The sequence below is a fragment of the Lytechinus variegatus genome, chromosome 5 (assembly GCF_018143015.1).
Source record: "Lytechinus variegatus isolate NC3 chromosome 5, Lvar_3.0, whole genome shotgun sequence".
NCBI lineage: Eukaryota > Metazoa > Echinodermata > Echinoidea > Temnopleuroida > Toxopneustidae > Lytechinus > Lytechinus variegatus.
Window position 1 is genome coordinate 11,075,915 of NC_054744.1, and position 12,920 is coordinate 11,088,834.

General features: G+C 35.6%; 1 protein-coding gene across 1 annotated transcript; it reads left to right on the forward strand.

Moving 5' to 3' along the window:
• The first annotated feature begins 631 nt into the window (after nucleotides 1-631).
• On the forward strand, nucleotides 632-11,283 carry LOC121415322 (gamma-secretase subunit Aph-1-like). Its single transcript, XM_041608505.1, has 7 exons — nucleotides 632-749; nucleotides 3,688-3,805; nucleotides 4,188-4,331; nucleotides 4,962-5,083; nucleotides 5,680-5,802; nucleotides 6,628-6,755; nucleotides 10,315-11,283. Exons 2-7 carry the CDS (start codon nucleotides 3,693-3,695, stop codon nucleotides 10,468-10,470), a joined length of 786 nt encoding a protein of 261 aa, XP_041464439.1. The 5' UTR covers nucleotides 632-749; nucleotides 3,688-3,692; the 3' UTR covers nucleotides 10,471-11,283.
• The last annotated feature ends 1,637 nt before the right edge of the window (nucleotides 11,284-12,920 follow it).

The following is a 12,920-nucleotide window of genomic DNA, read 5'->3' on the forward strand; positions in this document are numbered from 1 at the left end:
TATGAAAATGCGAAACTTTTCAAGCTCATGCACTCTGCACTTGGTCAGTTGCTCTAGCTCATTTCCATTTAAACACATTATTTCGAGGGTCGCGGGCTGTCCGGGGAGCGTTTCTTTTCATCCGACAAGTTGTCAGATCTAACATCTCTCCATGATTTTGATTGGCTGAGAGGCACTGTTCCTTTGGTAGCTGTCGGATAAAATGTCCGACAAGTCCTTTCATGAAATCCCCCCCCCCCTGGAGGCTACCCCATTATTTCCCATCAAATTTTTTGGAACACTTGCCCATTCGCCTGTCTCAACTTTTTGTTTTAACAAAAATTATTTTGATGAGATTAACTAGACTATGATGAGGATTTCATTGTGTGTGTGTGTTTTTCAGATATTGTTTTTTTTTACATAAAGCTCTCTTGAAGAAAACGGCCCTCGCGAATCGAGCCAGGGCATCAGGGGGGCGTTTCATGAAAGGACTTGTCAGATGTTTTATCCGACAGTTACCATAGGAACAGTACCTCTCAGCCAATCAGAATCAAGGAAAGATGTCAGATCTGACCACTTGTCGGATGAAAATATTGATGAAACGCTCCCCAGATCGCGAGCTCGGCATCCGGATTCCGGATCCTTTTTTCATCATCGATTATACCATATACCGTAATTGACTTCCGCAATCTTCAACCTCAAACTCTATCGGGTTGTACATTCCAGTTATATTTCAACAATTTTGTGCTTATCGACTGGAAAATAAGCCAGTAAGTGTATAATAACAATTTTCGATGTTTTTAGTTATTATGATGTTCTATATTATCTAAATAGTGAGTAAATGTCGTTGTAAAAATATAATTTTTATAGGTTGTCGGTTTTACTACTTCTAGTCTACAATTACAGTTAAAGCAGCCTACGGGGCGTGCGATTTCTTATACACGTAAATGAATATGAGCTACCCATGTTTCCGTGATGGTTATATCCAATTTGTGCATGAGCTCAACAGCCATTTACAAGATAGGGTTGGACCTAGATCTACTTATCGATGATCACTACGTGTCATTGCTGGATTCTCTGCATGTCATTATTGAAATATTACAGGAAAGTTATTGTGCATGGTACAAATAATGCCACTCATACTTAGCATCACTCACACATTGTACGAGGTTAGTATGTACTAACCTCGTACAATAGACCGTGTTTGACCCTGGATTTCGAAGTAGTCGGCAAACATCGCTTCATTGCTGAAGTAATATTTGCCGAAGCTCCTTCTCGCTACGCACCGGGGCTCTTGCCGGTAAGTAGCAAGAGTTTGTTGAATGTAAAAGAATAATGAAATAATAATCCGATAAAAAAAGCACATTTTGCTTACCTCGGCCTCGAAAGTGACTTCGCTTGTCTCTTCCACGGAAATACAAGGAAGCCCGTTGGTGGCGCTAATAATTTCACAACCTTGATTCAGCTCCTCGGTAATTTTATAACTGTATCTAAATTCTTTGAATGCGCAATCCTCATGATTAATTTACTAATTATGGGCACCAATTAATGAAATGCCTTCAAAAAACATAATTAATGATTATTATTGGTGATGATAACACTCATTTGCATTAATTTAAAAAGATGACTGATAAAAAAAAATGAAAATAATATACGTGCCTGGAAAGAAACCAGCAGTACAAGCTTTGACGAACGTCAATAATACGTATACGGTATACCAAAGTCTATACAATGAAAAGATTGGACACTTCACGGACTTTGCGTAATGCCTTGCGTCGATATGCGTGTAAAATAGTGTAGGTGCCTATTCTTTCCCTTGTCGTGTCTTTGATATGAATATAAATCGCGCGCCCTCTTCAGGAGAAAATTGATATCAACGCTGACTGATTTCTATCTCCGTAAAATCTTCACTAAAGATCAAGAAAATATACATATTTTTAGAAAGAAACTTCAAGGAGAAGTCACGGAAGGATCTAAATGATTCGGTAAGTGTCATAGCAGGATGTGGAATATGTATTTAAACATAATCTTTTATGTGGGCAAAAGCCCACTGTATTTTCGAAGTGTAGTGGTGTGTCGCGTGCGTATGACTGATAATCCTTCACTCGCGAGACGATATGAACCCATGGGTGACTTAGCATAGCACTCATTCAATGAACAAACAAGGTTACAACCTTCATACTAGTCACTAGGGCCTAGTCATAACTTGTTTTCCGTTGTTGGTACTCCAGACCATGGCATGGGCCTGTTTCATTTAAAATTTTTTACCTGAGGCTGAGAAAACTCTAGTATTAAATTAGTAAAAATGAAAACTAAGCTAAGGTTCATCTGATTTCTGCCATTGACTTTAACACAGGGCAAAAACTCTGGTAAAAACAACCTGAGTTATCTCAGGTAGAAAGTTTTGTGCAACGGGCTGCATGTGTGGCAAAAATAAGGTTTGCAGTGTTTGGCTGGCTTATTTTCTCTTTTTTGCCTTTTTTGGGGGAAAATGGAGGCTTGATTTTTGCCATTGTCAGTTCCCAGTATCTAGGCTAAAAATCCTACTGTAAAAGTGGAAATTTTCACGGATTTCGTTGCAAGATCGGCGAGCACGAGTTTATAAACATGCAAATTTATGAGCATCTATTTTGATGCAGGTTTCGAACCGCGGTTCAATTGCATGTATCATTTTGGCAAGGTCAAGAGACTGCATAATTTGATAGAGGGTGACATTTAAGCAAGTAAGCTTGCGAGAATTTGTTCCAATGCGATCATTTTTTTTAACAGTCGCAGCTCAGTATTTAAATTATGATTTTGCTTGAAATATAAGTTGCTTTTGCTGCTTGATTGGTGAGTGTTTAGTTTTTAAGAAGACATCTTGTCGATCACCCAGGTTTGTTGATTGATCCCCTGCACTTTTTTTTTTAAATACATGTGTAGCATCGTGGGCAGTGCCACAAGTTGGGGCGGGGACATGGTGTGGGCAGGGGATGAAATTGTTCAAGTGAAATGCTCCACCTGGGGTCAGTCTCAAAGAATACTTCATGAATGAGTTGTTTACATCTTTGGGCTTTGGACTTTGGACTCGGCTGATCTGGGCTGACTCATTCATATGCAGGGGTGTGGCACTTGGAGGGATGCATGCATGATACCAGAGTAACAGCATTGATTTAGGAAAGATTTTCATTGGAACAATAAACTGAAAGTTTTAATCTCATTTCATGTAGTTTCTTTCGATATAAATATCATGGAGAAAGGGGAAAAGGGCCTACTTTCATTTATTCTAAAATGTGACTTTGACTTGATGGAGATTTCGTCATGGGGGGGGGTCACCATAAAGTAGGTCAACTATTGTGACTTAAAAGACGTGATTCCCGACGAACAATCGAATCATTCAATTATTTTTTCAGGAAATAATCGAATGGTAAAAATGACAATCGTCCCAGGCCTAATATTTGGGTTCATTGATCCTTTCCCTTCCTTTAAGAAAATATATACCTTTACTATCATAGGGTGTATACTTTATAGTGAGATAGGGACTTTTGAAGTTAAAAAGTTAACATAGACGCAAAAGTCGTAATGTAACGCAAAAGTAGGCGACCACAAGACACATGGCCACATACACATTTCACTACCACTGGTCTACTGCTATTTCTTTTTATCTTATTGTATAAACATGAACATTCATCCTTAATTTTGATTCTAATTCCATTTCTTTTTATTTAGTCATCATGACACTGATGCAGCTTTTTGGGTCATTGTTTATCGCATATGGGCCAGCATTCTCTCTCTTTCTCTTCACCATTGCAAGAGAACCTTTGAGGATTATTGTTATGATGGCTGGGTGAGTTGATTTTTGTCCCCATTATGATAAATCCCTATATTACTTCTTAATCATTCATTACTCATTGATTCATTCAAAAATTGAATTGCATTAATGCATATTTTTAACTTTATTTTGAAATCATGTTGGTTCTTATATCCATTGTATTTCTCATTATGATGATGGTTTGTATTTTGTGAAATTGCAATTACATGTATTTGTAAAACACTTCAAAAATATTTTGTAAAAGTATTGAAGATGCCTTATATTGTTATCATTTTTAAAAGTAGTAGTATCACTATCTTTATTATTTTTTGATAATTGTTGTGGTTGTCAACAAGTATCCTTGCTGTTTATGTTTGCAATGATTTTTTAATGATTGTTTACATTTCTTTTTATGCAGAATGTTCTTCTGGTTATGTTCCCTATTGACTTCATCTGTGTTATGGTTTGTTGTCTTGCCTTTGAAAGGACAAATATCATTTGGACTGACATTCTCTATTTTATTCCAAGAAATATTCCGCTTCATTTATTACAAACTTCTGAGGTGAGATGATTTAAGGGTAAAGTCTAAACTGTTCATGATTATTTAGATTGTGGGGTGCATGCAGTTCACACTCAGGGTTTCATTTGTTTAATGCATCATTGTTTTTTGTTTCAAAAGTGAATGGAGGATAATTTATCTTTATTCAAAGGATATTTCTCAGAAAAGTAATAATTAGCAAGTGAAAGAAATTCTTTTGTTGAACAAAGGAACAAAACAAATTACAGGAATCACACTGCTCAATTTTGAATTCCAACTTTAATTCATAACGGTAATAGCAGTATAAGAACACAAAATCTGAATTTGTATAATACATTTTAAAAAGACATAGCAATTGGAACTATATATGAAAAATGCCATAGCAGTTGAAACTTTTATTTACAAATAAAATGACAAATCTGTATATTTTTTTCTAATTTAAAATTTTAAATAAATGTGTACTAGACAAGTGTTAAGCCAAGATATAGGAGTGGAACAGAAAGAGGGAATTAACATCACACTCTACCAAGTTAAATGAGAACCAAATGTACATATGATGGTTCAGTAAACAATGCTTCCTAGCAAATCAGCATTGCAAGGAATAATATGGTCTTATAGTACTATATAGAAATTTTGTTATTGTGCACATTGTAGAAAAGCTGAAGATGGTTTGCAGCAGTTTAACCAGACGTCACCAGAACAACAACAACAACAACAAGCTCGGACAGTCAATGGGGATAGTACATCAGATAAAGCTAGGCATGGATATGCTTATGGTATGGAACACATCTGAATATTTTGAAATATTTTTTAGAAATACAGGTGAATCCACCCAATTCAAAAGTCTAAAAACCAGAGATTTTACCTAGAAATAGTAAATAACACATATATTGTATTTAAATCTGTCTGTAAAGTACTTAGACTTATGCAAGTATTTGCTATAGAAGGTTGACTTCAAATCCTAAGATTGACTTCAAATCCTAAGATTGACATAGAAGATGAGCTGATATTTGTAGTTGGCTTTAATAGACAATCAGAGTAAATTTTGTACTATTTATTCCTTTTATTTCAAATTTTACTTTGTTTTGTATGATTTTTGGAATCTTATTTATTCTTTGACATTTACTCTCATTGATGCACAGGTATGTAACTTTTTTCAATGATATTGCTCTTTCCTAAACATTGATGAATTATATGAGATACATGTAGATTTTTTTTAAAAGAGAATCTGAAAGTGAAAATCTTGTTTGCTTTTGGTCCATTAGGCATGAAGTTCATTGTGTTAGAAATGTTATACTTATTCAGATTAGGTTTGAGTATAGAGCATATTGATACATGTCGTTCATTTTTTTTTTGTTCTTTATATGTACAGTTGCTGGACTTGGATTTGGTACAATGAGTGGAATTTTCTCCTTTATCAATGTATTGGCTGATTCCAAAGGACCAGGAACTGTTGGTATCCATGGTGATCCTCATGATTTCCTCATTACATCAGGTACCTGCATGAACGTTCAAAATATCAAACTGGATTTATATATTCATCAGGAGGGATAAAATGTATTTTATAATTGTTTTTTAATACAGTTTGACTTGTGTTTGAAATCAAAATAGTTCAGGATTGGGTTCACATTCTGGCAGTCAGAGTACCCATAATGAGAGGCTTCATTTTTTTTCCTCATGGATTATTTATTAAGTCTTTTAAGAAGTCACTTAAAACTCTCTTGTTCTAAGCAATTGCCTTCATTTAATATGTCATTCTGATTTTTATTTGTATCTTTTCTATGTTAATTGAAATTGTGAGCGCTTTGGGCCATTTGGGAAAAGCGGGTTATAAATATTGAGTATTATTATTATTATTAAATTTTACTCAAAATTTCTTGTATTTATGTGCAGAAGCTTGAGGAGCTGATTTATTATTTGGGTTTTGCAATATGTATAGGTGTACAGAAACCCCTTATTACCTTATTCCCACAACCATTTCCTTAGTATCATTGTATTCAATTAATGGAATGAATGTAAAGATAAATTTGCATGGGCTTTTCTAAAGTGCCCCTATAGTTCAGAAACAAAGCTGCAGCATCATGAATTTTGTTATCACATGCAATTAATTAATTTGAGAGGCAAAACATGAAAGAAAAAGACATGACTGAAATTCAAATTTCAAAGATGATTGAACTAAGGCAAATATATTTGTAAATTTCAAGTACCATAGAATTTTTTTATGGTAAATGTAAGGGAAAAAAAAGTAATTATGCAGTGTAAAATGTTTTTCAATAGAAATGATTTCATTCCTTTTTTTTTTATTCTTTATTTCCTGCAGCCTTCTTAACATCGTGTTTCATCTTGCTACACATCATGTGGAATGTTATCTTTTATTGGGGTTTTGAGACAAGACGTTACTGGGCAGTGTTTATTGTCGTGGCATCTCACTTCCTTGTATCAGAGCTGGTGAGGTTCTTTCTATTTAAAGTTATATCTGTTGTATATTATTATTTTTACCTTTTCAACCAAAGTTTGATGATGGTAGTAATGATGGTGATGATGAGGATGATTTTGGTGGGGAGTGATGATGGTGGTGGGGGATTGATGGTGACGATGACGATGGTGACGATGACGATGGTGATGATGATGATGATGATGAAGATAATTGTGATGATGATGATCATGATGATGATCATGTTAATAATTGCGATGACGATGATGATGACGATAATTGTGATGACAATGATGATGATGACAAAGATGATGATGACATTGATGATGATGATGAAGATTACAGTGATGATGATGGTGATGAAGATAGAGATAATGGTAATGGTGATGAAGATGATGACGATGATGAAGAAGAAGATGATGATTGTGATGAAAAGGACAATATTGATGATCATGATTATGATGAAGAAAATGGAAATTAAGCTTTTTCGATATACCGGTATTAGTAATACCGTTCGGTATGAAAGTCATACTGGTATGGATACCGCCTTTGAAATTTCAATACCGAAATACCGTCATACCAAAAGTTGAAAATATTATACCGGTATTTTCTTCTGTATTGTCGTTTGTGGGTATTTTTACAGTAAAATTAAGCCAAAACAATAAGTTCTTTGGCTCTCTCAACGTATTTAACCAAATCAGAATCCAATAATCGAACCTCGAAATGAATACATCGCCCCTTAACTACTGTCTGAGCTCCGTTAGCCGCTGCATAAGGCCTCGGCCCCACCGCTTCTGATACTGGGGTGCATGTCGGCTCAGCTCCATGCACTCGACACAGCTACAATAAACAACGAAGTCGACCGAGACGGAGAGCATTTCATGAAGAGTTTTTTTTCAGTGGTTTCAACAACAGATTTGCTTTCCGCCAATCACATGCTAGGGTTTCCTAGCTTGTAACATCCCTCTACACAAACAAAATCACTGACAAAACTCTTTTTGAAACATTCCCTAGCCTGCCTTTTGACCACGTGGTGTATTGCGGGCTTCAACAAAGTATCAACCTTGGCTTGGGGCGTTGACAGACAAACCACAGGGATTAACACTTGTTTTTTTTTTATGCAAGTTTTTTTCTCGGACTGCTCTTAACTTGTATCAATGGGAATGTCCACTGAGTTTTTTTTTTTTTTTTTTTTTTTGGGGGGGGTTGTGCATTGACAGACAAACCACAGGGATTAACACTTTTTTTCTTCGTGCAATGTTTTTTTTCTGGACTGCTCTTGACTTGTTTCAATCATGACAAGTTTACTTTTATACTATAAACCTGCTACAAAAATCGTCTGACCCCCCCAAAAAAAATAAATACATAAAGAAAAAAATAATACATTAATGAATAAATAAATTAAATATGAAAATAAAAAAGACAGAAAATGTTGATAACATTAACAGGAAAAAAATGATACGCCATCCCTCTTTGTTTATTTTGATCTGTGAAGTGATCGTAAATGTAAGAAAGTGGCTGAGAATATTTGTGTTATTTGTGATGGGTGTTGTATCCGTTTTGTGCATGTCCGGTCATGAATAAAATGAAATAAACTATTGGATTGATTGTAATTTAAATTTATGATGGTCTCGTGGCGTGATAAGATGTTGATCAACTAAAATTTGGCATGTGTGAAAGATGAAATAGACAAAAAAGAGGGGAAGATCGAGATTCGGAGAAGAGGAGGATGTTGATTGTTCGTGGTAAGAGAGGGGTGGTGACGGGGAGAGAATGGGCCGATAGGAGAGAGTGAAGAATTAAGGGGCTGGGGATATAAAGAAAAACAAAAGCAAGAAAAAATGAGTGAAAAAGAGGCAGCCGGGGGATAAGAAGTTTAGAGGAGGGGGGGTTTACTTTTAGACAACATGGAGATTCACAAGTTGGGGGGGGGGGTTCAACACAATGGACATTTATAAGAAAAGTTATTTACGAGACGTCAAAATTTGAGGTCAACAAACTTTGAACCTTCGACGAACACGTGTTGATGTCAGTGGTAAACAAAAGGGGCGAATCTGAATGTGAATGAGTGGGGCCAGATCGGTGAAGGGAAAATCACGCATATATCCTTAACATTTTTAGCAGGGAATTTTTGTGCTTGGAAGTTAGGGCATGTACACACGTTTAGCAAAGTAAGTAGCAGTGAGTTTGTGCGGTGTAGCATTTGGCAACTTGACTTATTGATTTTGTACCATGTGCTTGCTGAGATAATTTTGCACACATGCACAGGTAATTCACAGCTCTTGTTGGGGAGAGAGCATGATCGTATAACTTTTAGTAAAGAAAGAGAAAGTTTTTGTCAATGAGAATGGACCATGCTGAGCATTCCTCAGCTGACCACAAGCATCCCCTCTTTATCCGAGGCCATATCAGGGCTAAACAAACATTGGACACTGTTTGCACAATAAATTGGGAAATTACTCGGTATTAGTCGGTATACCGGTATTGAAGCTATTAGTAATACCGGTATTGAAAATATCAATACCGAAAAAGTTTAATGGAAATAAATCTTAAATATTGCTGGGTCCAATGTTATAGCTTATCAACAATATATGCAAAATTTCTGTGACAATAACACAAATAGCCAATTAAATGTCAATATAGTAGTAGAGTGACTTTAAAAAATTATTGTAATCTTATTTTTAGAACAGGTCAGATTTTATGTATTGGGACTCTTGGGTCCGTCAGATTTTACACTCCATGTTCTCCACAATCGTTATGCAGAATTTATCATGACCAATTTAGGGCTGTAGCATATGATAAAAAATGTCTCTACCTACTGTAGGTTTTTTCCAGACTATGTTTTCAGATTGTCCCTCAGATAAATTGCCCATCATTCCCATATCCGTTCTTGCAATAACTAAAGAACCAATGAATTGGCAATCTTCAAACCTTCCTGATATACATGTATAATAATAATAGCCAATTTTTATGTAGCGCTTTTCCCAGAATGGCTCAGAGCGCATTTATTACCCCGGTCATGGGATTCATTTCAATCCCGCACGAAAAGTGCACAATTTCCACTTCCTGGGAAGCATTCCTTGCAATTCATCGCAGCCTCATAATGGCGCTGGCAAATTCAAACATACAATATCGTTCGCATCTTACCGGGTACCCATTTGGCACCTGGGTCGAGAGTGGCAAAGTGTGGATGAACACTTGCCAAAGGACGCTAGACCACGGTAGGATTCGAACACACGACCCTCTGTTTACAAGGCGAGAGTCAGAACCACTACACCACGGCTCTTCCATATATGCACTTGTGTGATAGTAATCTAATTAGACAAGGAGTTATAAGGTACAAAGTCACAGAGGTCATTACATACATGGACATGGATATCGGCTTGTTCTCATGAAGAATTGTTTGATGGACCAAATTTCAAACAAGGCTGTTTTTGTAATTGGGAGTGATAACTATCAGATCCTTTAACCCTGTGAACCTGGTCATAGGGTACAGAATGTACATAGATTAGTGTCCCGCTAAAGGAAATAAGTGAACAATAACAATATTTCTCTTTTGTTATCTTTTGCCAGACTCTGTTGAACAAGGATCAGCTTTATCAAGTCACTCTGCCTATTGCCTACGCCACACTGGCCATCATGTCTCTCTTCGCCTTCTTCATCGCTGGAGGATCCAGCCGCAGTATTAAGCAAGCTTTCTCATTACAGCGATCACGATACGCTCTCTAAATCAACTCGATGCCTCCTTCATCCACTTGATATACATGTGAAATACTTAATAGTAAGAAAGATTGATGTTGTAGATGCCCTATTGGATATTGGTCCAGCTTATTTCTTTTATTTTGTAATAGTTATTCACCTGGAATGTTTTTTTTTTAAATAAGTTTTGATTCGACTAGTCCTCCTTGCCACCATGGTGCACTGTAAACATACTATGGAGTGGTACAAACAATCTTATTGTTGACGGTCATCAGAACCGTCGTATCACACATACGACATTGCAAACCCATTTCAGAGATAATCAACTTCAAAGTTTACTATTATTTTCACAATTAGTTCCCCAGCCTTGCAACATATTCAATGCCAGAGAAATACATCGTTGGAAAGACCAAGACAATTGCTTGACATTGGAATCATTTTAACACAAAACCAAGAATCAGAGAAAATATCGCAAAAGAGCTCCATGCTTGTAATTTCGGTTTGAGCGGATTAGATTTCCCCTGTACAAAAACCCCTTAGGGGATACAACAATAGTAAAATCATCTGGCATCCCTAATGAATTATGCATGAAGTTTGGGATATAACAGATATGGTATTTGAACATGTAATGGATGTTCGTTGTGACATAATTCCATGAGAAGGTGCAATGATTTAGTTTCACAGCAGTGTCTTGTTTATACATGTAGGTTCCTGTTATTCCCCAGGTCTTGTACCAGCCAATGCATCTTTTTAGACTGAAATTAATTTATTTTACCATTACAAAACGGTCACAATACAGAGATTAGACAGCTATTCATAAGTTTCAAATAAGCCAGAAAGTGTTTTAAAAAAATCTTTTGTTTTTCATTGAAGCATCATCATGTGACTTATTTAATTATACAGTGCGTCCCAGAAAAAACGAAACCGAGATTTAGCGATCATTTATCATTACTTAATCATACATAAAATAGACAAATGACCTACCAATTTAAAGCTTAGAATCTCCTCTTTCATCTGATATTACTTAGATTATTTTTCATTCACGCATGAGTGAGCAAATACAATCTGAAGAAAGGATATCAAAAACTCATTTTTCGGGGGGTATCTGGGTTTCAAAAAGAAAACCACATTTTTGAAAAGTTCAATATCTCCTCTTTAATTTGATACCTAAATTACAGAAAATGGTCATGAAATAACAAAGTTCTGGTCATTTGAAATAAGGCTTGAATTTCAATAATTTCATAAAATGAAGAGATTCTCCAGGCTGGCTTTCAAACTCACTCGACACTCTGTTTTGTTGACGATCAGCCATGCATTAAATCTTTTGTTCACCATGCGAAAGTTTCTGTGGGAAACCGGTGAAAACACGTTTATCTCATGAAATTATGAAAATACAAGCCTTATTTCAAATGACCAGAACTTTTTTATTTCTTGACCATTTTCTGTAATTTAGGTACCAAATTAAAGAGCGGATATTGAACTTTTCAGAAATGTGATTTTCTTTTTGAAACCCAGATGTCCCCCGACAAATGAGTTTTTGGTATCCTTTCTTCAAATTGTTTTTGCTCACTCATGCGTGAATAAGAAATAACCTAAGTAATATCAGATGAAAGAGGAGATTCTAAGCTTTAAATTGGTAGGTCATTTGTCTATTCTATTTATGATTAAGTTATGATAAATGATCGCTAAATCTCGGTTTCGTTTATTCTGGGACGCACTGTATAAAGTTGATTTTGTTTAAGAAAATGAACATATATTTCTAGCATCTGAATTTTACTTCGATTTTGATCACCAAGGCGTTACCTACACTTACACTTCACCATAGTATAAAACAAGTATACTACATGTATGGCACAGTATACTTGTTTCATATTTTTTGTTTCCAATTGAACTCAATATGTACAAAATGTAAGTTATGTATTATTTATTTCTCAAATTCAACAAATTTTAGCCTTCATATTCATATTTGTTAAGAAATACCAATAATTAAATTTATATGATCATTTATGGGCAGGTTTACTTATGAGGTCATTTTATTGTGCTAAGAAGAAGAGGTGTTCTGTTTGATAAAAAGAAACTGAATGAATGCTACATGTACAAAGTCAAGAACATTATTACATGTATGTAGTTTGTACAATTTTAGATGTTATTTATTTCATACAAAATTAATAAATGCAATCCATCTGTAGATGTTGTTTGAAGGTTTGCATGGTGGCATGTACAATCACAGATGTGGTTTATGGTACACCATGTGAAGTGTTATAGAAACAGTGGATAGAAGAAGAAAAGAAATGGATAGGCGAGAAAGTGGAAATTTGAGCGTAGAGTAATCTTTCTTGAATGTAGTTCTGAAAAGGACTGTAAACCAGAAGAGATAGATGAGTTGAAAAAAGCTTGAGTAGTAGGATGGATTCAGGACCTGAAGATGGACAATCAACCTGCCCGAAACTTCGAGTCTCTACTGCTTCTGCTCATCATCT